The sequence below is a fragment of the Chelonia mydas genome, chromosome 1, assembly GCF_015237465.2.
Source record: "Chelonia mydas isolate rCheMyd1 chromosome 1, rCheMyd1.pri.v2, whole genome shotgun sequence".
Taxonomy (NCBI): Eukaryota; Metazoa; Chordata; order Testudines; family Cheloniidae; genus Chelonia; species Chelonia mydas.
The window spans coordinates 159,704,903-159,730,716 of NC_057849.1; the positions used below are offsets into that span (position 1 = coordinate 159,704,903).

Below are 25,814 nucleotides of genomic sequence, written 5' to 3' on the forward strand. Positions count from 1 at the left end.
TTGAAAGATAGGATCAATGGTCGTTTGTTTTGTTATTTTTCTTAACTGAAAGTTTATCCTTCAGTATGGAGTAGCTCACTGAGTTAGAGAAATAATAGGCATATCTGGAAGATTTGAAAAAAAAAATCTGTCCTTTCATTTCTTTTCAGTTGTTTTTGGAGTCTTACTGAGCTAGAAATGATGGACGGCTGTTTTGTGGAGGGTAAATGTGTGAGGAAGAGGCAGAATTAGCCAGGAAAATGGAAAGAGTAGGTAGAGCATGAATCATTTATGCTTTACTTATTACATGTATAGCTACTGTAGCCATGGCAAAAGAAAACAACGAATTCAAAGAATGTTGGTTTATTTTATAGAATTATAAACTTTACTTTAAAGATAGGATGCCAAAAGGAAGCCAATGTTATTTAACTGGACTCTAAAACATATCCAAATATACTGGAGATCAGCTGACATGTCAGAAGTGACAGAGAACCAGAAGCTGAGTGAACATTTTCCAACTCAAGTGCTTAGCCAATATTCACCAAATTTGACATCATTATTCCTAATTTGGATTGCATACAAATAACTGTTAATTTGCAGAATACAAACATAAGTAACAAAAACCTTGTTAAGAGTACAATAGAAAATTCCTAGTCATTTTCCCAGTCCCCCCCCACAATTGTCTTAAACATATACATTAACTTGTTCTAATTCAGTAACTTTCCAAGTTCAACAAAATAGAAAATATTACAGCAAAGATACAAATCTACATTTATGTTGTAGCCTATATTTTACTTTGCTTAATGATATATTATGCATTTGAGTACATTAGTTGCATTGTGTGGGATTGAACAGTATGGCCAGTAAAGGTTAGTCATATTATGTATGTCATTAGGATGTGCAGTCTTGAACAAGATCCTAGGGACATTTTTAGTAAAAGGTTACAATTTCACAAGAACAATTATATTTATTTTCAGACCTTAAACCTCTTTTCTGCCATGATGCCTACCAAAAAAACGTGACTGTTTAGGTAGATGGTTTGCTATGTGGCCACTGTTCTTCATGCTGAACACTGTCATTTAAATTGTTTCCCTGTGATCCCCCATCTGGTTGTTTTTAATCCTCCATTACTTAGAGCATTACACTTAGGTCATAACCTCTTTGGGGCAGAGGTGTGCTTCTGTTATGTTTCTACAGTAGCTAGCACAGTGGGGTCCCAGGCTCAAAGCATAGTCATCTTCATTATAATACTCAATTTTGGGGGCAGGCATGAAAAGGAAGGAAATGTATAACTGGAACAAATATACTACACCATAGTTAAGTACTCGGTTAACTTATTTCAGTACACTTAATTGTGACGTTTGGGAATTTTAATGTCGCAAAACATGGCTCACGGTAAGCATCCCTGACTATCTAATACTACTTGGGACTTTGAACATGAAAAGTGCTTTACAAACATTACCTACTACATCCTTACAACTGTCAAATAAGGTATGTAAATTAACTTCATGAGGCAGATGGAAAAGCTAAGCAGAGCAGTTAAAGGCTGGATTAGCGCTCACAACTCCCTGTGAATTCAATAAAAGCTGTGGGTGCTCAGCACTGTTGAATCCAAAAGCCATAGATCAGGGATTAAAACTGAATTAACGATGAACTAAAATTATGATAGCACCCACACCTCCTTAGATGCTGTAAAATGAGCATTGCCTGATCTACTGATTGTATATTGATTAAATTACTGATTTAGTTTCCCCATTTAGCACACTGAAATTTGGTTGGTTCTTGTCCCAAGATCAGGCCCAGCATTATCAGAATTACTGTTCAGCTGGGATCCCCAATGTGCATCGTTTGCAATGCTCTCTCACTTAGCACATCACACTATAGTTATAATAGTTTTAACAACACACTTAGCAAATTCACACACACACACACACACACACCCCCCCCCAATCCAGCAAGGCAGGTAGAGGTAATAACAGAATGAGCAGAGCATCCCGATATTTACACCATCCCTTGCAAAACAACCTGAAGTGTTAGTTATCTTCCTCATCTTTCCCCTCACCGTCCACTTGTAGTAATCCTGGCCTTTCTCAAGAGCTACATCTCTCTCTTCCCTCGCACACAGGCTGGGATATAACTTTTATGATGTGTTACACTGATGCCACCATGCCTAATGCATATTCAGTAGGGGTTTCAGCCTTTTTTTCTTATTTGTAGTTCCTCACCTTTCTAATGTTGGCATGCCCTTCCCCCACAGGTTATTACTCCTTTTACCTTAAGCTTATTAACATATACATCACTTAGTTACCATGGCATCCTTGTGGTCAGCTGTCCTGAACTAAAAATAGCCCAAGCTGTTATAAACTACCACCTCAGTGATTACCTACCAGCAGTTTAGTCATCACAGCATTCTATGTTTTGATATCTTTTATCTAGGGTTAGTCTTGGTTAGCTACTTATGCTAAGTTTTTTGGGCCTCATGCCTTAAGTAGTTTGGCCAAGTTATTATCTTACAGGCCTTGAGCCTTGTAGGCTCACTGCATAAATTAAGGCAATAATACCTTACCTAGTAAATACCTATACCTGCCCTGAACAACTTCCACCTGGTTCCTAGTGCAACACTTGCAATAGACTACCATAGGTTTAGGAATTTATGATAATTTGCCAAATATATTTCTGATTCTCATGAGTCAGTGAAATCTGACTTCAGTTTCTTCAGATACATAGTTGCTTATGCTCACTTAGGATACATTTTTTTCCAACTGCTTTCCAAGTAACTGGGGGGAGGAAGAGGAAAAGTGCTAAACATCACAAACATGTCCGTGTAGTTCAGCTTCTCAAAATCAAATATTTTACTGGCAACAAGTTTCCTAACATTCACAATAATTCTACAGAGTTTTGTTCTTACAGTTCATTGAGAAACTACTGATTCTACAAATCTATAAAACATCTGAACTAGTCATATAGTCTTAAGAATTTTGTTCTTTCCCCACCTCCAAGCCATAAAAAAACCCCATGAAAAATAAAGTTTAAGCTGAGAGGCCTAAAATGTTATTTAGCGCAATTTTTTGTTGTGTTTTTCTTCAAAGTCCCCCCTCTGTGCACTGTTACGGCTGCTTGTAACAGTGTGTTCTACATATTAAAATGCCCTCAGTGTAAATAAATTTTCCTCGATTTCTTTGAAGATGACCTGAAAACGATTCGCCCTTTTTTAGCAATAGGTAAAGGAGGCCCGGAATATAAATATAAATATTTTTTAAATTTATTTTTATTTATTTAAGAGAGAGTCCAATCCTCATCAATTTACATTCAGGTCTTATCTATACTGATTCCCTAGGACAGAGGTGGACAAACTTTTTGACCCGAGGGCCACACTGGGGTTGCAAAACGGTAAGGAGGGCTGGGTAGGGAAGGCTGTGCCTCCCTAAACAGCTTGGCCCCCACCCCTTATCCGCCCCCTCCCATTTCCCGCCCCCTGACTACCACCCTCAGAACCCCTGACCCATTCAACCTCCCTGCTCCTTGTCCCCTAACCGCCCCCTCCTGGGACCCCCTGCCCTTAACCAGGCGGACACAGCAGGGGAGGGGCCGTGGGCTAGTCTCCCCAGCCGGGAGCTCAATGGCCGGACAGGACGGTCCCGCGGGCCTTAGTTTGCCCATCTCTGCCCTAGAAAGACTATAGACAACTGGAGAACTAGTACAATTATGACTGAATCATCAAGAAAAGAAAACCCAAACAGCAGAAAGGGAACATTGGTTTGCTTGTGTTTTTGTAAACATGTATTTAAAGCAAATGCTTGCAATGCAGTTAGGGGAAAAGTATTTGCTAAAGAATCATCATCCCAAACTTTCAATTAAGAGCTTAGAAGATTCCCATTCCTGCTCTCTTCTCCTCCAAGATCTCCAGACAAGAGGATATTCCCAATATTTATAAAGGTAAAGAAACTGCAACAGTACATACATCACACAGCAGCAATGAACAAAACCCCTTTTTAATGACCAGCAAAGCAGAGGGAAAGGACTGAAACATTCCTATTTTTAAGCCTGATGGTATGAAATCTCAAATGATTTCATGGCAGCAACTCGTTCTCTACCTCAGATTTTATACATCTCAATCAGGTCCTATTAATCACATCTAACTTCATTTTCTTAACCTTCCCAGCACTACAAACCCATGAGAATATTTAAATTGGAGTCTTTTGCATCTCTCCCTATTCTTCAATATTCCTTCTGTAATGCAACACACACAACCACCACAACTACGTGCTTCCCCATCAGTGTTACGAATGTAAAATCAGCCCAGATAAAAATACACACTTTATTAGTGTTCAGGGCTCTCTTTACTTCAAGAAGTAAACATAAAATAGTTTTCAGTAACACATACATTTAGAAACTTATTTAATACATTTAATTTGGACAACAGTTTGCTTCCAAAAGCCAATTTACTTAGCTAATATACTGAATGCATCTGATGAAGTGAGCTGTAGCTCACGAAAGCTTATGCTCAAATAAATTTGTTAGTCTCTAAGATGCCACAAGTCCTCCTTTCCTTTTTGCGAATACAGACTAACACTGCTGCTACTCTGAAACTTAGCTAATATACTGTTCATCTTCTTAAATGCAAATCCCCACCATATCAACATCTTCCCTTTATAGCTGATAGGTGAAGGTCATACACATAAAACGTTCTTATTCCCTAGGACTTCAAAACAGAATGTTTTTTTTGAAGGACAAATGTTCATGTACAGTACTGAACTGAACAATGTGATAAAGCGTGCTATTGTTAAACAATAGCACCACAGGTCAGTCTGACCAATTTTTGCTGAAATTTAAGAACCAAGCAGGAGATCAGATATATTTATTTATACACACACACACACGTTGGATCATATTAAAGAAGTTCTGTATTAAAATCACAAATGAGTTTGATTCCCCATAGTTTAAATTCCAGGGTATTACTAATTAAGAGGTCTCTTGGTTTTTGGTACTGTTTCTCTCCCTCTGTGTGTGAAACTTGCAAGCTGCTAATTGTGTTAGTACATTCTAAGACAGAGTCTGTTCTCAAAGCAATTCACAGAGACTCAAAGCAATACTCTAACAACAGAAACAGCACCCAGAGACTCCCCGCCCTTTTGTTGTATTAACAATTGTGATTAAAATAGAGATAGAGGATGTATGTGGATGGATGCTTGGTGTGGATAATAACTGAATGATCAGGGAGGTGCCAGCCTAAGAATCCAGTGTCCATCGGCTGAAGAAGGCGTCAAGTGGAAATAACCAGAGGACCCCCGGAGGGCAGACTGGAATCCACCCAACAGCCTCAAGAATGGGAGAACCAAAGAACAAGATAACATCTTGGAGCCGTCAGGAATGTGCCATCTGCTGATTGATTCAGCAACAGCATGATGCAGCAATTCCCATAGACTGGCATAGGAAGAAATTCCTATAAAAATAGACTCTAAAAAGTGAGAACTTTGGGGTCTGATTCTGCAAACCAACTTCCAGGAGCATCAGATGAGCATCTGACAAGGCCCTGCTCCCTCCTCATGTCCAGGCCACCTGGCCAGTGGCTTGGCATGAGCAACTCTAAGGCTGGTAACTATGATAACAACTTTGCAGAACCTGTGTGTGTGTGTGTGTGTGTATGAATGAATGTGTGAATAAATATGAGATTGAATGGAATGTTATAGCTGTAACTAACTGCTTACTATGATTCTTTCTGTATTCACAATAAATGTGGTATTTTGCCTTTTTCCCTTTAATAAGATCCTGCTGGTTTTTATTTTATTGGTATAACACACACACTTTTTAAGGATAGACCGGGCCTTAACAGTTGATGAATCATAAGTTCTTCAAGTTTTCAGTTTATTGCCTCTGTCTCAAACAAGTACGTTGTTAATTCTTAATTAGAGCTAATGCTATAAATTAAAAAGTGTGTTCTGTATTATAACCATGATCCACACACTTTTTAATTTATAGCATTAGCTCTAATTAAGAATTAAACAACATACTGGTTTGAGACAGAGGCAATAAATTGAAAACTTGAAGAATTTATGATTCATCAACTGTTATTAAGGCCCAGTCTACCCTTAAAAAGTTACGTCAACATAGTTATGGTGCTCAGGAGAGTGAAAAAGTCACACTGAGTGCCGCAGTTGAGCCACCTAACCCTTGATGTTGACGTGAGTAAAATCAATGGAATAATTCTTGGAGAGGTGGATTATCTAAAATCGATAGACAAACCCTTTCTGTCGATGTAGGAAGTGTCTACAGTGGTGCTGCAGCTGTGCTGCTATAGCACCTAGAGCGCACACGTGGTCTCAGAAAACAGGCGCTGAAGACATTTGCTATAAAAACAGGGGACAAGAGTTTTTATGGTTTTCACAGATAGTGGTGGGGATAGAGTAAACAAGGAACAGGAGTTTAAAAACACTTCCATAAGCTGTTTACTTGCGATTGCCGTGCAGAACAAACACCTAAAGCTAACATTCCATAGCCCTGCCCGCTGCCTTCATGTATTGGGAATACTGATGTTCTATTTAAATAAACCATGTTTCATGATCTGATTAAAAGGAAAAAATCTGACGGTTCGTTTTCTTAAAGCCTTTTCTTCACTGCAGGGGACATGTACTTACCTAGCGTTAAAAATCTGGGGAGCATAAGGCAGGGTTTGTAGTTTTCATGTGAGTTAGCAGGTTAAATTACAGACAATAGAGGACTGGAGCCTCAGTGATAACGTTTTATAGCTATGACAAGGTCTTGTATTATCCTGGACAAACCTTTGCTGAATTAAGTTTAACATCATTGTATCATTTAACTTCATTGTATTAAAAATGCAATTGTCTCTGTTATTGTGGCAACATTTTTTAGGGAGGCGGGGTATGCTAATAGAATACCTCTGGTTATCAGCCCTTTGAAGCTTCACCCTGGGGAGGGAACCCATTATCTGGCTGGATTACCTTTCGAAGCTTCAAACCGGATTCTCTAGACTAGAGATCAACTGACAAAGAAAGGACATTGGGATAAGTAATTTAAGTTTAAACTGACTCCAGGTTTTTGTTCTGATTCAGCAAGCAGACAGACTGGTCCCCAGAGGGCCCCAATCCTTAGGGAAGGTTTGGAAAGACTTTGTCCGACCAAGGCCCGATAAGACTGGATTCTTGTTCTGAGCTGAAGCTATGATGAACCTGAAACCACAAGAAAACCCCTGGGTGGGGTTCTGAAGGACTGCTCCTGCCAGAGCCCATGTTAGAGTTAGGGTGATCTCTAGTAAGCTTATTAGCACGGTGTAGGTTCTTTTATTATTTTAAATGTTTTCTGTGTATTGCTTTTACCTTAAGAATAAAATATGCTTGCTTTGAAAGAATAGTGATATAACTTATAACTGTGACTATTACCCAGTTAACTATCTCTGAAGGGACCTGCTTAGGCAGACTGTCTTTCGCAGAGAACAAAACAGCAAAGGCAGGGAACTGTTTACCCTGGGAATACACGTCACGAAGGAGAGCAGCACTGGCCTCCACCCAAGTAAGGCAAGGGCAAGGGGGCTGGACCACTACTGGGAAACAGGTGCTGCTGCCCTGAGCTGTAAAAAAGGCAACAGTGGAATGCTTCCTATATAGAATTAATCTCGTCTTCAAGCTACAGTATTTGTGTCTTTGTCTATGATTCCCTCATCTCTCAGAGGAGCCATAATATTGCTATAACCTGAAGAATGTGGGCTTGCTCATCACAGCCTCCTCATGAGGATCTCAGAGGAGCCAGGAGTATAGCCTAAATGGTCTCTACAAGATCCTTTTTACAGAGTTCAGGATGGCACTATTTACTACAATGTTCTCAGAGTATGTATTTACAACCTGTCCCAGTACCTTCATATTTGGGGCTTTCAGAAATCTTTCCAGGAAAACTGATTCTTCCCACTTCCAACTTTTTTTTAACCTTGCTTCAAAACTGATTAGAAATGCTTGTATTACAGTATTTATATTATTTCTTGAACTATAAAATACATATGATTGTGTGTTTTGGAATTTCTTCTCTTTAGAAACCATTTTAAAAAACAGTGAAACATGGTATCTTCTATCTAGATGCTTAATGTCTAGCCATCACCGTTGTCTGAGTACAATCAGTGTAAGATGATTTTCTGTAAGCTTTAACCTTTGTCAGTTTAGTTGGAGTAGGTTTGCAGTGTTTGTGAGCTAACTAGTTCTGATGGCAGAACTTAAATGTGTACGCTGTGACCAGGAAGAGGTGAGGCACATGTTCTGGCACTGAAAAACTTATACCTGCTGGGGAGCAAGTGAGAAAGATGACTTTGCCTATGCTGCCATATCGAAAAGATTATATCCAACTAGGGATGGTGGAAGATTTATGCCTGCAGTCAGTGTTACTCCTGCAAGAAAATAAATGGAGGGTAGGACGGAAGCGTGGGGCATAAGTTCTGTCACTTCCTGTCCCTTTCCTGAGGCATTACTAACTGAAAGGCTTGTTGGAGGGGATCCTACAAGGCCACGGAAAAGGAGCTTGTTTCTGAAGAGTTTGCCTTCTGTCTCTCCGAAGTTCTGCCTCATTTTGCGCCAGCCTTTCTGCCCCCCCCCCCCCACGGCTCAAGTAAAAATATCACCAGTGGCCACAACAATTCCCCTTCCTTCCAAACTTATTCAGCTTTATGTATGGTAGCATATTCTAAATCCGAGGTCACCCTAGCATTGCACAATTGGTAGAGGTATTAGTCATGGAGCTCAAACATTATAGGTTCTGTTATTGTTCCAATATACTTTACCAATACAGAGGAAGCACCATTGCTATAGGGTGGATGGGGGGAAATGCTAGCCAAATTCTCCACCCTACCTCCCATCAGTAATTGAAGATTCTGCTGCTGTCAGCTCACATGCAGAAATGTGCACATGAACAACAATCACCATCATCCACCTCCGCTGTGAAGCTTCTGTTGCTAGCTTACCAACTGCACTCATTGGTAGTCTGGTCAACCAGAGCCAAAATGGTTTTCCCAATGGATCTATCAAGAGTTATTGAATCAAAGAGCAGGGTGAATAAGAAACAGTGAGAAGAGTTTGGCAAATTCCACAACCATAAGCCATTCAGCACAAGGATTCTCTCTTTTTATGCTTGTACAGAACCCAGCATAATGGGTTGCAACCTGAAATGGAGCCTTTGAGAGTATTTACTACTAAAAACAACTACCACCACCAGCTATCCCTGCCTCTCCCTGAGGGCAACTTGATACAAATTTTAAATATTTTTTTTTTTTGAGTTTTGATATGACATTCCAAAAGCAGAAAGCCTCTTTAAAAAACCCACACCACTTTCGTGTTTCTTGTGTGGCTTATCAGATGAACCTCGGGGTTTGGTCAGTGATCCAAACTGGAGGCCATTTGAGCATAAGGTTCCTGAGATATAGCTTTTCTTAAAGCTGACATGTTCTGGCAATGAATTTTGCTGCCCAGAGAGAGATCAAACAAGGGCTGAGATCATCACACCAGGATCTCAGACACCTGAGAGTTACCCCAACAGGGTTCATGCCACTCACTAGCCCTTTGGAGAAAATCAGATACAATGCTATTAACCAAAGACTTTAGCTCTTTAGTTTGGATCATCAGCCTCTGAAGTTCTTGATGTTGCACCAAACGAATGAGCATGTGTGGACAGAAGAGTTAACAGGGTTTTTAGCCTTGAAAGTTTTAAGCGGCTTGGATGGCTTAAGAGAATAACCAGTAGTCCTTTGAACTTGACCTACCCAGCCAGTGTGAGCCTGAGTCCCACCTCATGCAAAAATCTGGAAGAGGTCAGAAGATGTATTGCTAAAAATCCATCTCCATCAGAATTGTGGGGGTTTTGTTTTTTAATTTTTTGGAGAACAAAGTATTTTTGTAAAACAAAATTAAATGTGCTTGCTGACAGGGGAGGGCCATTGTAGAGGGTGGAGGAGGAGGAAGGGGGTGAAGGGGTGGGGCCTCAGGTGAGAGGGAGGGACATTGGGAAGGAGACATGAAGGTGAGTGACAAGGGGAAGGGGGCAGGGAATAGGAGCAGAGTGCCTGTGAGCCCTACACTCTCCCCTTTTGTGCACACCAGGATCTGGGGACCCATGTATAGCAGTTTGACCCCCTTCTATGCCCCTCCTTATGTAAGCCAGGTTCTCGGGGGGGTGTTAACTTTCTAGGGAGTCCCTCTTCCTATCCCTCCATAGGATTGGGGGTCCCAGCCCCTCTGGGAGTGTTTGAACCTCAGTCCCTGCCCTCTTGTGTGTGCCAGGATCCAAGGGGCCCTGCCCATCTATGGTGGTCTGACCCCCATCATGTGAGCCATGTTCTGTGGGGACCTGCCTTTTTGGGAGGGGGTCTGAACCCCACACCTTACATCTATGTGATCTGGGGGTCTCTGTCCCCATGGGAGCCAGGATCTGGAGAAGTAATGTCCTTGTGGGTGAGGAGGTGGGAACAGACGTGCTTGGAGCATGTACCAAGAACATACTGTTAACACTGGGATGAGGAATTGAGAATGGGCATGCTTGACACATCAGAGTCTCTCCAATCAAGCAGATCACACATCTCAGAGTGGCTATTTCAGGTTGTATTCATCTCCCTGGGGGGTTCTCATTTAGCTGAGACCATCACATGGAGATGACTACTCCCGTCTCTGCCACTGGCCTGCTGGGTGACCTTGGTCAAGTCACTTCCTTGTTCCCAATTTATATATGGGAAACAGGTGAAATAAAGTTCTTTGAGATCTATTGGTGAAAAGCACTGTATAAAAGTTATGTCTTTTGAATACTATCCAGCCACAGTAGCATATCAACTGCATACTGAGGTGAGAACTACAACTGCCTAAATGGCCACTAACTTCTATGAATATACGTTTATCCAAAAAAAAAACAACAAAAAAAACCCAAAAACAATCCCCCCTCACCAACCCTGGAAATTAAATTGCAAAAAGCTTAATTAACACAGAGTTAAGGTTGCCTTTTCTTGTTTTAAAAGGCCACAAACTATCAGAAGTTTATCAAAACTCAAACTGCTGAAAACCAGGAAATACAGACTTAAAGAAAACACACACGTAACCTGAAGTATGCCCTCTTTGACAGATGCCACAAAATACCATAACACACATACACATACTCTGCCTTTTTACTGTACTGGACGGCTGCTCTCTACACCTGCCCTAAGTGCAAACATTGTGCCTACTCCCCTGAAAGAATACCAAACTTGTTAAATTTAACAATTTACAACCCCCTTCACACATGCACACAGGATACCACCTAAACCTATGCTTTCCCCTACCCACCATTAAATCCATAGACTGCTCTCCTATCTCATCACTACTGACAATACCCATAGCAAGATCACCCCAGGGCCCTTCTCCTGACACAGCCTACACAATTCCATATTGAAATGATGCCAGACTGGAACCTCAACGTACACATGCACCTCTTTCCTTTGATCACACATCTCCTCACATCATCTCAATGACAGCTCTGTGATGCTCCTCAAACCAAACCCCAGATCTCCTCATATCACAAACACATCTGTACCAACCAGCACAGCTACACCTAACATGGGGACTGCAGCTGGAATGCATGCAGATAGATCCCAGTGGCTCTTGCCAGTTCCAGGGGACAGAGGTAAGATTGGATGGATATTTTACATTGTAAAATACCTCGTATTTCCTGGTTTTCAGAAGTCTGAATTTTGCTGAACTTTACATTTTCGAAGGGCACAAACTATCATTGGGCAACCCTAACTCTGCATAACACAATTTAGATCATTTAATTAAAGATATTTTGGCTATGAGCGTGTATGTTAAAAGCACTAACTTTACTGATATGCCTACAAATAATGAACCAGCACCAGTTTCCAGACAAAAACTGCTGTTAGCTTCTATCAGCAGTAACTTTACAGAACCTCACCCCATTCTGTTAGCACACAAAGGCAAAATCTGCAATACCACAATTACATTTTGGCACCAGGACTATTTAAAAAAAAAAAAAAAAAAGGATTACCAAACCCTGTACACTGCAATCTGTACTGAACATTCTAAATACTGGCATTCATTTTGTTAGTTAGCAACAAAACAATATTTTCCTAGCAGTTAACGCACACGTGTATATAGACAATAAAAATGCTGGTAAAAGCACTACTCGAGAATAGGAATGAGAAAAGAATAACCTTATTTCTAAAAATACATAGTGGACTAAAAAGGTATAAAAGTCTCATGAACAGTTTGTCAAAATCACTGCTGTGAAATAATCTTTCCACAAGACCTTGTATATTTCGATTATACAAAATAGATTAAGGGAATAAGGATACAGGATTTATTTTTATAACACTCAAATTTAATTGGACTCTTAAGTCTGGTCGTACTGTGCATCCACAGTATAGGAAATAAGCTGTTTAAATCCCATGAAATGCACTTACATCAAACAAGGATTATGTTTTCAAGTGATACATAAGGAGAAAGAACACATGAAATTCTAAGCAACAAAGATCCCATTTTCATGCTAAAGAGAAACATGGAGACTTATCTATAATTGAAATGTTTTTCATAGTTTTCCCACGAAACAAAGCAAGTCTTTAAAACACTGACGAATGTGTCAATATTTAATTTTTGGTAATTAACACAGTCCACTTCCATCCTCCACTTCCATGTATTTGGAATAGACCTTTTATAAACATAGTAAATTATTTTCTACAGTAGTGCTTGAAAAATCCACTTGTAAGTGACAAATGGAAAGTCTTCCCTGGCAATCATGGGGTCATAAATCACCAATTTCCACAGACTTTAAGCTTTCATTATAAAAAATGAATTCTCACCGTTTCAGGGCAACTGCACCTATACTGCTCCTCCAGGGTCCACTCCAGGAGCACCTAGTCAGGTCTCAGACCTCCAGTTGTCACCTGTACTATGCGCAGGGTCCTACTCCCTTCTGACAGGGGATTTTAAGGCCACACAACTGCCTGACATACTCTGTGATATCCACAGCAACCCAGTCTGCCTTAAAGCCAGCATCTAGGATGAGCTTTCTCTCCAAGGACTATGAAAGGTGTGATTTACCGGTAAAGCTCTTTCTAAACAAGCACACTTATTCTTAGGGCAAAAGCATCACAAGGAAAAAAAACAAACAATAAAAGGATTTTAATGCTCACTAAACACACCAGGAATCGCCCATCTTTCACTTGGGGCATCTGGTAGACCAACATTCCCTCTAACTAGGGTGACCAGATGTCCCCATTTTATAGGGACAGTCCCGATATTTGGGGCTTTTTTTTTTTTTTTTTTTTTTTTAAATATAGACGCCTATTACGCCCCACCCCGTCCTGATTTTTCACACTTTCTGTCTGGTCACCCTACTTCTAACCCTTCAGCAAGGGTTGAAGTCTTACCTCTTGGACAGAAAGTTTTGTCCATTTGTGGAATCAAAATCAAAGTGTCTGTTTAAAGTCATCTTTTTATTAAAAAAAAACACAACAAAAAAAAACAAAACTTGTTTTGTCCCCCAGTCTCCTGAAAACAGGTAAAATCAGTCCTTCCCATAACTCCCCAGGCCAAGCTTCAAAGCACCTCCCCCCCTTAAAAACACACAAATACATATCACTCACACTGATACCAAGGGCTATGAATATTCTACAGCTAATAACGTCTGGCCCGTCTCAATATAATGGCTATTTCACATTCACGCATTAAAACAAAATACAACATGGTGCCCAAAACTACTGCACGTGGTTGCAGTATTGTCACAGTGATCTCTAATCCTTACGGTTGCAATAAGCGTATTAAGAACATTAAATGAGGTAGTGCTGTATTTCTCAGTCTGCAGACCCCTCTAGTACCACTGCTGCAGTTTTGTCAAGCAGCAATGGATTAAAATGAACAGAAGTCTAGTCGGCTTCACTGCTGCTATTCAGAACCCTGGGGGCAACAATGAAATTGCAAAGAACCACATCAGCTTCATGCTGCTACTGCTTGATAAGACTAAGCAGCAGCAGAGTGAGACATTGGAGATATTCACAGAGGAGAAGCACACAAAAAAAAAAAAAAAAAACAGCAGGGGGTGGAAAAGAGTGCTAGAGTAGCATAGAGCTCTTTTCTCTCCTTGCTTCACCACAGCCACGAAGCTGGAGGAGGGGTAGTGGAGAGCTACTTCTTCTTCCCTTTACCCCTCATCCCTACAGGCACCAGCTTACCTTCTTAGTACAAGAAGAAATGGAGATTACAATGAAGTTGAATGGCAACAAGTTTATACACCCACCCCCACAATTATCTTGTGGAATTCACTACTGCAAAAATCCGTGAAGCCAAGAGCTTAACAGAATCTAAATCAATCAAAATATAAGAACGTTGATAACTACATGAAATAAGAGAAGATTAAAAAGTTAAGAGATATTAATTCTGATGCTTCTCCCAAACATCTCCTTGCCATCACTCATGCTACCCATTATGCAGGAAGGATCTCCCTGAGCTTGTCAGCAAAGCTCCCCATTCTTTTCACATTTGAGTTCCTCCTGAAGGCCCACCTGTCACGATGCCTATAAGAAACTTGTTGTTAAGCAACACTGTCATGCTCATGGAGTATAACGGAGTATACATTTTCACGTCCATTTTAAAAATACATCTATTAACACAGCAATATTTGTTGCTTCCCTCCGCACTACCTGCTATGTGTCTTTAGGTTATAAAATCCCTGCCCAGGGCACTGCACTGCCTATATAAGGAAAACACCAGACACTCCATGAGCACTCCTGGAACTAAACAGTAATTAATAATTATCTTCAGGCATAAGACAGCTAGTAACTGCTTAGGCAAGAGGAAACTTTCCTTACAAGCAGATTATTTCGTAATTTTCCATCAATAGGTGTTTTGGACCTTCCTCTGAAGCATCTGGTATAGTCTATAGCCTCAGACAAGATACAAGACTAGAGGAACCACTGGTATGATCTGGTATAGCAATTTTTATAACCCTAAGAAGATTAAGTCTAAAAAATACCAGGGCAGATGGACTGACGTAACAGATAAAAGCTTTTTGTTTGGTTTGCACTATACTGCTGCATGTTTTGTCAGTTACATATCTCAGCAAGAGTTTTCAGCTAGTAGATGTTAGCTGGCCCCAGTGAGCAAGACTAGCCAAGGTAAAAGATCAGAGCTCATCTCCCTCCACGTGCAAGTGCCCAGTGACATCTGGAAATGATCAGTGGAACTGTCTGAAAGTCCCAAGTTCTCCTGGCCACTCCATTCAACCTCTCTCTCTAGCAGGGACTAGCCTATCAGTCCAAAAAAATGATGAAGGTTTGCCGAGGATGCGAGGGTATAACTGATAACTCATGCAGCCCAGGTAGCACCATCCAACTTCTCTCTTCTGAAGACAGTACACACTGAAGGCAGTTAGTAAATCTACTAACTCCACGTTTTGCACAGCTGTGGAGATCTGTTAGTAAGGTTTACACAATGTAGCCAAAGAAGGTTATACTAGTAAATGTGCAGTTTTGCTAGTATAACTGCATCTACATTGGGGGCTTTTGTGGACACATCTGAACTTGGAGATCTGCAGTTTCCACACCCGCTTCAACTGTATCCCTTGCAATGAGATACACAGATTTCTCATTTTCTCCTCCTATATATACAGATAATCTTCTTCCTCCTGTGTATATAAAAATTACAATAGTTTACTCCTGAGGGAATTCTGCACCAAAAAATTAAAAATTGAGCACAATATTTTAAAAATCTGCAAATTTTATTTGTCAATAAATAAATGTGGAGGCTCCAGCATGGCAGTGGGGAGCACAGTCCACTGGCTGCATGGAGGTGGGAGATCACCCTGCAGCCCCCTCCCAAGACAGACTTGGTGGTGAGGCTGCACCTGATCCTGACACAGCGCAAGGGCCGGGCCTGCCCCAGAAACACCCTGAGGCCCTGCCCCTCCATACCAGGCACACCAGATGTGGGCAGGCAGGTGCAGCCTGGCAAGATCCAAGTGTGGAGGGGGTTGGTGTGGGGTGAGAGGGTTCGGTGTGGGGCAATCCGGGTCCAGGCGGCTCGGTCGGGAGTCCAGGTGAAATATGGATGCACAGGGCTTGTTGCGGGGTTCTGGGGCAATGGGACTCTGCATGGGGGTCCAAGTGAAGGTGGTTAAGGCTCAGCAGGGTGAGTGTGGGTGTAGGGGGGGGATAGGGCTCGGTGGGGGAGGTCAGTGGGGGGGTGCAGATGCTGGGGGAGTAGGGCTTGGTGAGGTGGGGGTCCAGGTGCGCCTGGTTGGAGTCAGTGGGGTGGGGGTCCAGGCAGCTGGGGCTGGAGCTCGTCACGATAGGGGTTTGAGTGTGGGGAACTCAGCAGGCGGTGATCTGGGTGCAGGGGTGGAGGTCTGGGTGCAGGGGGAGTGGGGCTTGGCAGGGAGGGCTGGGTGCAGAGAAGGTGGGGCTAGGTGGGGTGGGGGTTCGGGTGCAAGGGGTCCAAATGCACAAGGGTTGGGCACACAAGGGAGCAGCTCCCCATACAATTTCCTCTCCCCACCATGGCTGAGGAGTGATGGGGGCAGGAAGCAAGAGGGGAGGGTTGCGGAGCCAGGAGAGGTTTCTGGGGGTAAGTCTACCTGGTCCTGGCCATTCCATGCAGGGGAAGTGAACTCCTCACCCACCCTGAGTCAGAACTATCGGCTGAGCTCAGTGCAAGGTAGGAGCCCCAGGTGGGGCTGGGTAGAGCCAGGAGCGTGGGGCTCCAGGTGAGGCTTGGCGGGTGTGTGTCTGGTATAGAGGGTCTGGATGCACAGGGATTGGGCGGATTGGTTTAACTGGCCCCAGTCAGGGCGTACCCAGCCACACAATTTACCTCTCCGCTGGCTGCTCCAGGCGCCCAAAATGACACGCCCTGCTCCTGGGAAAGGGCATGTGACCACTCTTGAAGCTTCCCTGTCAGAAAGTCATTTCTGCAATGGACAAGAATTCTGCACACACGCAGTGATGCAGAATTCCCCCAGAAGTAATAGCTGCATCAACTGAAAAAGCCCTTGGGATTTTTTGTTTTTGTTTGTTAAAAACAAACTTCCCACTATTTTGTCAACCTATAATTGTTCCCCACGTTGTTTTCTGGGCTTTGACACATTATTAAAGAGATCTTTAGCTGTCCTAGTCTCAAAGCCAGCAACAAAGGGTAACCCTAATAAAAACAAAACAAAACAAAAACACTTCCAAGATAGAATACCTTATTGAGTTTGCCAAGTGAAGATATGAGATCTGCCCATTCGCTTGAAGATTCAAAGTTCCTCAAAGCTTTTTCAATCACTGAAGAATAATTTCTGTATCTGTAGTCCCTGAACAGCTCCTGCTCTTCTGGATCCATCTTAGGTTCTCATAGCAAGCCAAAACTACCTGGCAAACTAAAATGAATACACACTGTTATGAAAAATTAACCAAGAATTAAATATTGACAAAGCCTACACCTGCAAAGATTGCAAGGGTGTAGTAAGTATGCAGACATGTTTGAAAGGGAACTGTAAACAATTTATTTAATTTAAAAAACTGAGTTAAAAGTAATTTAAGGCATGACACCAATTTCCCATTGCCAACTTTCGTGGTTTTTCAGTCACAGTTTCCTATTTTTAGAAATGCTCTCTCCTACGTCTATGTGATTCTTTTATACAGTACCAGTAGGGGAGAGTGACCACACAGAAGAACTCATTATACACAAAGTAAATAAACTGGGGACGAATAAGGGAGGGAGAGGAAGATATTTTTCCTACTTTTTCAGCTATAGTAATCGATGGCATTACCTGCAGCAACAGAAAGTTAAAAATTCACACTAAAGCATGATTTTCTACTATGTGCCAATTTGCATGATTTTATTTCAAGTCTCATAATATTTAGTGTTTCTCTTAAAATCCCAGCTCCTGGAGTTGTGCAAAGTGAGAATATCAGTTCTCACTTTTTAAAAAAAGTTTTGAGTCTTCATGGTTGTAGAACAAAGCCTTAAAATATTACCTGAGTGCATACCAAAGGCTCAAAAACCAGAAGTAAGTTGAAAGAACATAAAACATATTTTTTTTAGAATCTCATGATTTTTAGACCCATCTCATAGTTCTGGGGCTCCTGACTCACGTTTCAAACAGCTGGGATTGGCAATACTGACAAACTCACTAAAAAATGTTCAGTGAGAGGCTCCTATTTTAGTCATTAAAATAAATCTGTATCTGAAAACAATTCTAATCAACTTATTCTTTAAAATGTTGGTAGTTAAGGGACAAGTTCTATTCTTCCCTCCATCAAAGATAAAGCCTTTCCCCTCCACCAGCAGAGCTTTAAGTACAAGTGCATTCAACATTCTGGAAAGGTAATGGCACCACCAGTCAATATTAGCTCTGCATTAATGAAGTTTCTAGACAGTGAATACGTTAGGCCTCGTCTTCACTACAAAAAAGGTCTTTCCTTAATTGGTGATAGAGAAGACCAGGCAATCTGTAATTTTCACATGTTAGCTGGTGGAGCTGTAACCCAACCTGTTAACACACATCAAAACTACAAACTACCTGGTTTTCTCTAGGATTTTATGTTGAATTAACTAGGTTGAGTTAAGAATACACCCTTTCTTCCCCTCTCCAATGAATATATGGCCTTAGAAAGTGACAAATTATGAACAAACACTTGAAACTATAACACAACTTACTTATATTTCATCTTTCAAACCCATTTTTAATCCTCAAATAGCAATGCATGAAAACAGGAAGAAAGATGTGGTTACTACCTCACTATCAGTTAAGAAGTTAAAAAGCAAAATTATCTGACATCCATCCAGGCTATGTCTAGACATACACTTACTGCGCAGCAAGCTGGGATATAAATCTACAACACTTCAGCGTGCTGTGTACTAGCTCTCCATGTGGACCCTGCTCTTGCACCTTAAAAGTTCCCTCGTGATCTCTGACATATGCTGTTTCAAATCTATCTATTCAGCAGTGGTACTTTATGACTGGAAAAATTTGAGAGTGGGCTTGTACAATAGGGTTGCTTGTGATAACGGGGGGGTGAGGGGGAGAAGGGGGAGACAGGGCTCAGCAGTTCTGAGTGTCTCTTCTGAATCAAGTCAGATGTTCCTAAAAATCTCATGCTTCAGGGCTTCAATCAATCACCTGCAGAGGTCAGGAAGGAATTTCCCTCTACTCCACCTCAACATATTCTGTTTTATGGTCTCCTTCCTCTGAAGCATCAGAGATAGCCAGCTGGAGACAGGACGCTGGATAGGGAAGGCTGGTACTCTGAGGAAGTACTGAGTATTCACTCTCTCAGGTGCTTGGCTGGCTGGTTCTTGTTCACATGCTCAGAGTCCAACTGATCACCCACCATATGTGGGGGTCAGGAAGGAATTCTCCCCCAGATCAGATTGGCAATGCCATAAGGGTTTTTCCACCTTCCTCTAGAGCATATGTATGTGGGTTGCTTGCTAGATTCATCTGGGTATCTCTCACTTAATCAAGTCCCTGCCACTGCAGGGGCCATGGGCACTGGTGCAACTTGGTCCCTCCCATCCTTTGCCTATGGCACATAACAGTTTAGTCTGAGAGTTGTAATACCTTGGTCTAATTTCAGTTGCTGGGTTATGTTTGTAGCCTGTGATATACAAGAGGTCTGACTAGATGATCTGGTAGTCCCTTCTGGCCTTAAATTCTACGACTATGACACTTGGGCCTGGTCTACACTAGAAAATTAGGTCAGCAAAATGACGTTGCTCAGGAGTGTGAAAAATCCAAACCTCTGAACAGCATATTTAAGCCAATCTAAAGCCCCATGTAGACAGCAGGGAGGTGGATTACCTACACTGACAGGAGAATTCCTCCCATAAGTGTAGCTAGTGTTTACACTGAAATGCTACAGTGAGGCAGCTGTAACGTTTTAAGTGTAGATAACCCCACAGATCTATAGTATGCAAGCAACTTTATTTATTATTACTTAAAATAAAGAATGCCAATTTTTTTTTTTTTTTAAAAGAGAGTTTACCTTTTTCAGGCCCAATTCTCTCTCTCATTGTATTACATGCTTTATAAGTTAGAATTGTCTAGAGTGATGCTAAACATAGCAATGCCAGCTTTAACTACTAGAATCAGGGTACTTGCACTGCTATACTAATTGTGACTAGTCCTGCATCCTAGTGTCACTGTACTCTGAGGTAATATAGAAAATACAAACTACAAATAATAGCTATACCTGCAAAACACACCTCGCGTGGACACAGCTATACCAGCAGAACTGCACAATTTTCCTGGTATAAAACTGCGTCTGAGTATATTTGGATTGGAATTTATTCAGACGAACACTTTATGATCAAATTATAAACACATTTAACAGTGACTGATTTTCATGGAATCACAAATCATTTTCAAATTATAAAGATGTACCTATTTCTCGCAATGGACCATGTGCCATCAATAATCCATTTTTGTACTTAAATGTTTAGTAGTTACACTCTCATCCTATATAAAGTACCTCCACAATGCATGTCAATTTCAGAAATAATAAGGGTATTTATCCAAAAGCACAGTAAGGTGTCTAGTGGAGAAAATAAATAGGGAAATGTTATTTACTCCTGTTATTGACTTCTAAAGTCAATTTGAGTTGTGTAGCTAGATGTCAACAAATTTACATTCAATTTTAATAACTGCAAAATAATATTTGAATGAAGGCAAGATTGTATTATACAAGAAAATATTCTGACAGCAACAAGTAATTAAATAATACTTTTTATTGGTGACCCTAAAGCCCACATTCCATTGCTAGAAAGCCCCATTTTAATTTGTAAACTAATACATTAAAATTTACTCTATAAATCCTACCTTAAAATATTAAAGATTAATGTGACAAATCTTAGGACTATACTTCAACCTGTAGGCACAATAGGATGTGGAGTTTATTACTATACTGATGTGCTCACTATTGGAGTAACACCTTAACTGACATTTTTTGTGCTTTTGTTTTGTATCAGACATATCCAACTGTTTCATTATAAGACTATTGTTGAAAAAAAGTATTAAATGATCCATGTTTTGCATCATTTACTAGTTTCAGAATTATCTTACTTTAGAATCTAATATACTGGAGTAAAGGCTTTAGTTTTATTTCCTTATGAATTCTCTATTCTTTTACTTTAATCTCTTGCTACCTCACTGTATTGCTCTTTACTTTAATCTACTGTGTCGACACAGTAGATTACATTAAAAAAAAGTTTTAAAAATCAATCATATTAAAAATCAAAATCTCTATGATTTCATTTAAAAGCAAGCTTTTGTCATTTAAACACCCCAGCACTGATGAATAAAAGTGAAATTTGACCAGGCTGTTTTCATAGTTAAAGATAAGATCAATGAAAAAGTACATAGACTGAATAAATTATGTAAAGTAACTGAGACATTTCCTCCCATTTTTATCTATCTTTGATGAAACAGAGACAAGAAAATATGTTTGGTTTTAAAATATTACTTTTAACCTGAGATGTACCTTTAATATTTGTGGCTGATGCCTATAGATAAACATTTACTTGATAAACAAGAAGGTTTTTGTCCAAACACACCATAACTTGGTTTAAGTTTCTCTGTTCTCTTTCCATTTCCCCTATTAATAATGACAATGCAGTGTATATGCCAAGTTCCAACCATGCATCACTGTGCAGACGGCAGGGCACTTTTGCTCACCAGGAATCAGGGGCTCCTTTTTCCCAGGTGCCAGACTAGACACCGTGCTTTGGGCAGAAGTTCACCCTAAGCCAATGGGTACCGTCGGAGGAGGAAACCCTGCAGCATCTATGCAGCAAACAGGGCCCCCACAGCATCTAATAGCCAGGCACTATGGCAAAGACCACAGCTGTTACAACAGCCTGCCAATGCTGCAGGGAGGAGAGGGTGTGAGCTGCAGCATCTCAGACAGTCTGCACTAGAACAGGCGTGTACATCCTCCCTCCCGGACCCAGACACACAGATCCCCTGCCTCTCATACACAGGTATACACACCCACCCACAAGAATGACCCTACTGGATCAGACCAATAGTCCATCTAGCCCAATAGCCTGTCTTCTCACAGCGCCCAGCGTCTGGTGCTTCAGAGGGAATGAAGGGAACAGGGCAATTACCGGATGATCCAGCCCCTGTTCTAGCAACTGGAGGCACAGCGAGACCCAGAGCATGGGGCTGCGCCTTGCGTATATAAATCTCCCCACTGTATTTTCCACTGAATGCATCCGATGAAGTGAGCTGTAGCTCAGGAAAGCTTATGCTCAAATCAATTTGTTAGCCTCTAAGATGCCACAAGTCCGCCTGTTCTTTTTACACACACCTGAGATGCCCTAGACACACACACACACTCCCCTGTACACACGAGCCCCCTTTGCACACAATTGACTGCACACACGTGACTGCACACACACAGCTCTCACACTCACCCCCGCACTGGCTGGCGGGGGGGAGAGGGCGGGCACACACCGCTCTCCCCGCGGGTCCCGGCCGGGGCGGCGGGAGGAAGCGGCGGGGCAGCAGGGAGAGCGGTGGGGGGTGGGGCGGCGCAGGGGCCCCGGGGACCCACCTGGCAAGGCGGCGGCGGCGGCGGCTCCGGCCGGGCGCGGACGCTGCTGCTGCTGCTGCTGCCTCTTCCCAGCGACGTGTCCGTGCCCGTGTCCGGGGCGGGGCCACCGCGAGGGGGGGAGTCCCTCCGTTTCTATGGTAACAGGGCGGGGTCTCGCTCCTGAGCTCGAGGACCCGCCTACCTGCCCAGCCCGGGCGGCGCCGCGGCGGCCAGCTCGGGCAATACCATCCTGGACTGGGGAGGGGGAAACCTCAGCCGCCGGAAATGAGGAAGTCCTGTCCACCGTCCCCCTCCCTCCTTCCCCGCTGTCAGGGATGTGGAGCTGCCCGGATTCATGATGATTACATTGGGACGTATTACCCTTCCCCCCCCGGAGGGCCAGGGTAAGTGGTACATTCCGGTAGCCTGGCTGTGTATCTGGCGCCACCTGCCGGCGAAGGTAGGGAAGCGCAGCGGACCCGAGCGCCCCCGCTCGTTCCGCTGCACGCAAAGGCGGGGTCGCCCCTCGGGACGCTGCTGCGGGGTTGCGCTCGTTCAAGCCGCTCCCAGCGCCGATCGCTCACGCCCGCTTGCTCTGCGGTGGGTAGTGCATCTTGCGGAGCAGGTGCCAAGGCCACCTATGCAGAGGGGCGTTGTTCCTGTAACACAAGCAACAGCAACGGCGCCTGCTGAAATGATCAGCAGTGACATAATCGGCACAAGGAAACAGCGATCACTGGGGAGTCCGGTTTCAGAAGGGTAGCTGTGTGAGTCTGTATCAGCGAAAACAAGAGGCATCCTTCTGGCACCTTAGAGATAACAAATGTATTTGGGCATAAGATTTCGTGGACTAAACCCCACTTCATCAGATGCATGGAATGAAAAATACGGTAGGCAGGTATATATATTACATCAGGTGAAAAGGTGGGAGTTGCTTTACCAAGTGTGTCTGTGTGGGAGTCAGTGCACTGCTGACGAGGCCAATTCAATCCGCGTGGATGTGGCCTATTCCCAACAGTTGACAAGAAAGGGTGAATATCAACAGAGGGATACTCACACCTTCTTGTCAACTGTTGGGAATGGGCCACATCCACCCTGATTGAATTGGCCTTGTTAGCACTACAAAAAGTAATAGTCCAATGCCATTTCTATTGGTTTGCTGAAGGGAACATTTCTGAGAACCCAACAGTGAAGTGTGAGGAGGAGAGCAAGTCTAGAAGAGGCTCTGCCTCTCTTATGAGATGGGGTATCTGACAGAAAAGTGTAGAACCACTACTTACAATAAGGCTGGATGCCTACTGGCTTGCCAACAGTGCCTAAAAAGGCCAAGTACAGGCAGCGCCTTGCAAGTGGTGAAGCCTAGGAAGGAGCAGTGGGTAGAGTGGCCTTTCTGTCACCTTTGCACCTCCAGAATTCAGGATCCAGTCAGGGACATACCTATCCCATAACAGGTCAGACCAGCCTCCAAGGCTACTCTAACTTAAGCTGTTTGTATTGCAACAGCTCTTTATGGATCCACATCACCTCCTGTTCCAGCACGTCCCCAACCTTTCAACTGCCTACAAGGTCTCTACATGAGGAAGTGCCAGCACAACAATGGCCAGGGAAACCCCTAATGCAGGGAGTATTCCTTGGGCATCAGTTCAGCAGAAGTGCTATAAAGTGTGTGCAGCAGAATCCAGGAGAGGGGACAATGTTTAACAAGCTGTAGCCAAACCAGGTTATATCACAGATTGGTAACTAGTATAAACGGAACTAAAAAGAGGGTTAGAACACCCATAGTTTAGCCTAGCTGGGAGCCTAGGGCTGCAACACTCTTCTACTATAACTAGATCCCATTCACAAGCGCTGGTCATGCCTTGTTAGAATCTCTTTGGACTACAAACATGTCTAATCTGATCATAAGCAGGGCTTGAAAGTCAGTGCATGTGGAGCCCAAATTGATCTCCGCTGGGCAACTTGACAAACAACTCAGAGCACTGGGGTGAGTTAGGTTATGGGTATACCTGTGACATTGTTCTCCTTTCAGTCTTCTCTGAAATTAAAAATGAAAAAGGATGGCTTAGGTCTGATATATATGCTAAGTGACTAGCTGAGTTAGTGCATTAGGCTTTGAATACTAGAGGCTTAGATATAATAATCTTTGCTTAATTCTCAAGCAAAAATAAATGACTCCATTTGTCAACACAACAAAAACACAGTGCAACTAGGTAAATCCATTTGACTCAAGAGAAAGACAGGAGTGGACAAGAAATGTTACACGAAAGAATTTTTCATTGCATACATCCCATGAATTAAAGGAGACTTAAACTATGCCTATTTCACTGTGACTATTGTATTGAAAGATCTTAGTATGACACTTTAATAAGCTCCAAGTTCACTCAGGTTTTGGGAGGAAAAATAGCTGGTGCAAAAGGACACACTTTAGAGACTTGAATTGTAGTAGATATTATTTCAGATACAGCTAACGTTGTATAATAGATGCACTGAACTCCCAAGTAACTCAGTACATCAGCTTTGCCACTTAACTTTGTTTCATTCATATGCACATTTTGTACTTCCCTTCTGTACATTTTTGTAGAAGTTAATCCAAACAATTTGAGATATAGCTTACATAAAACATTGTAAGTCTCAAGCAGTATTTATGATTTAAAAATAAACAAATAATCACATGTCAAATTTATATACACATCGGTATCAAGCCATGTCACGGACACCTGGTTACACTGATAATATCTGATCACTTATATCTTGTAGTGTTAATCTATTAATGTCTAGTTGCATTCTCCAATAATATTTACCTTTCATATAGCAACATTCATGTCCAAAACTGAATTCTTTACAAACATTAACCCACACTGTGGCTTTAAGCCAGGGCCTGTGTTGAGGTGAAGGGGGTGAGAAAAAAACATGCAGCAACTGCATTCCCAGAGAAAATGTGGGCCAGCAGTCCAAGCACACTTTGAAAAGGCACTCTCCCACAACAGCTCAGCTCCACCAGCTGGTGCAAAGGGGAAAGTCTCTGGTCCACAATGCCTTTGGAGATTCTAATGCTGGGGTTGGAAATAGATTAGCATAGTACTTGCAATCCCCAATGTCAATGTGCCTGGCCCCTGAGCAATTTGAAGGGAAAGGATATAAAGAAGCTCCTTGTTCTCTCCCTTCCATACCCACCCTAGGCCACAATCCAGTTCATAATCTAACTTTTATATGCATCTGACACACAAAAAGTCACCACATGTGAACTGTTTTTTCACTAATCAACTGCCCATGGAGCCTATCAATATCAGAGGGT

At 42.3% G+C, this 25,814-nt stretch overlaps 1 protein-coding gene across 3 annotated transcripts in view; it reads right to left on the bottom strand.

Annotated features, from left to right (window-relative positions):
* Positions 1 to 22,776, bottom strand: part of DOP1B (DOP1 leucine zipper like protein B) — an 85,290-nt gene extending 62,514 nt beyond the window's left edge. For 2 of the 3 annotated variants that reach the window (XM_037904287.2, XM_037904292.2), the window contains exons 1-2: positions 22,541 to 22,712; positions 17,184 to 17,358 (exon numbers count right to left, since the gene is read on the bottom strand). In XM_037904287.2, the coding sequence (XP_037760215.1) occupies positions 17,184 to 17,321 (138 nt within the window). In that variant the 5' untranslated portion in view covers positions 17,322 to 17,358; positions 22,541 to 22,712. Of the gene's footprint in view, positions 1 to 17,183; positions 17,359 to 22,540 lie in introns of all 3 variants that reach the window. The other variant, XM_037904279.2, reaches the window with a different exon arrangement.
* Between the last annotated feature and the right edge of the window lie 3,038 nt (positions 22,777 to 25,814).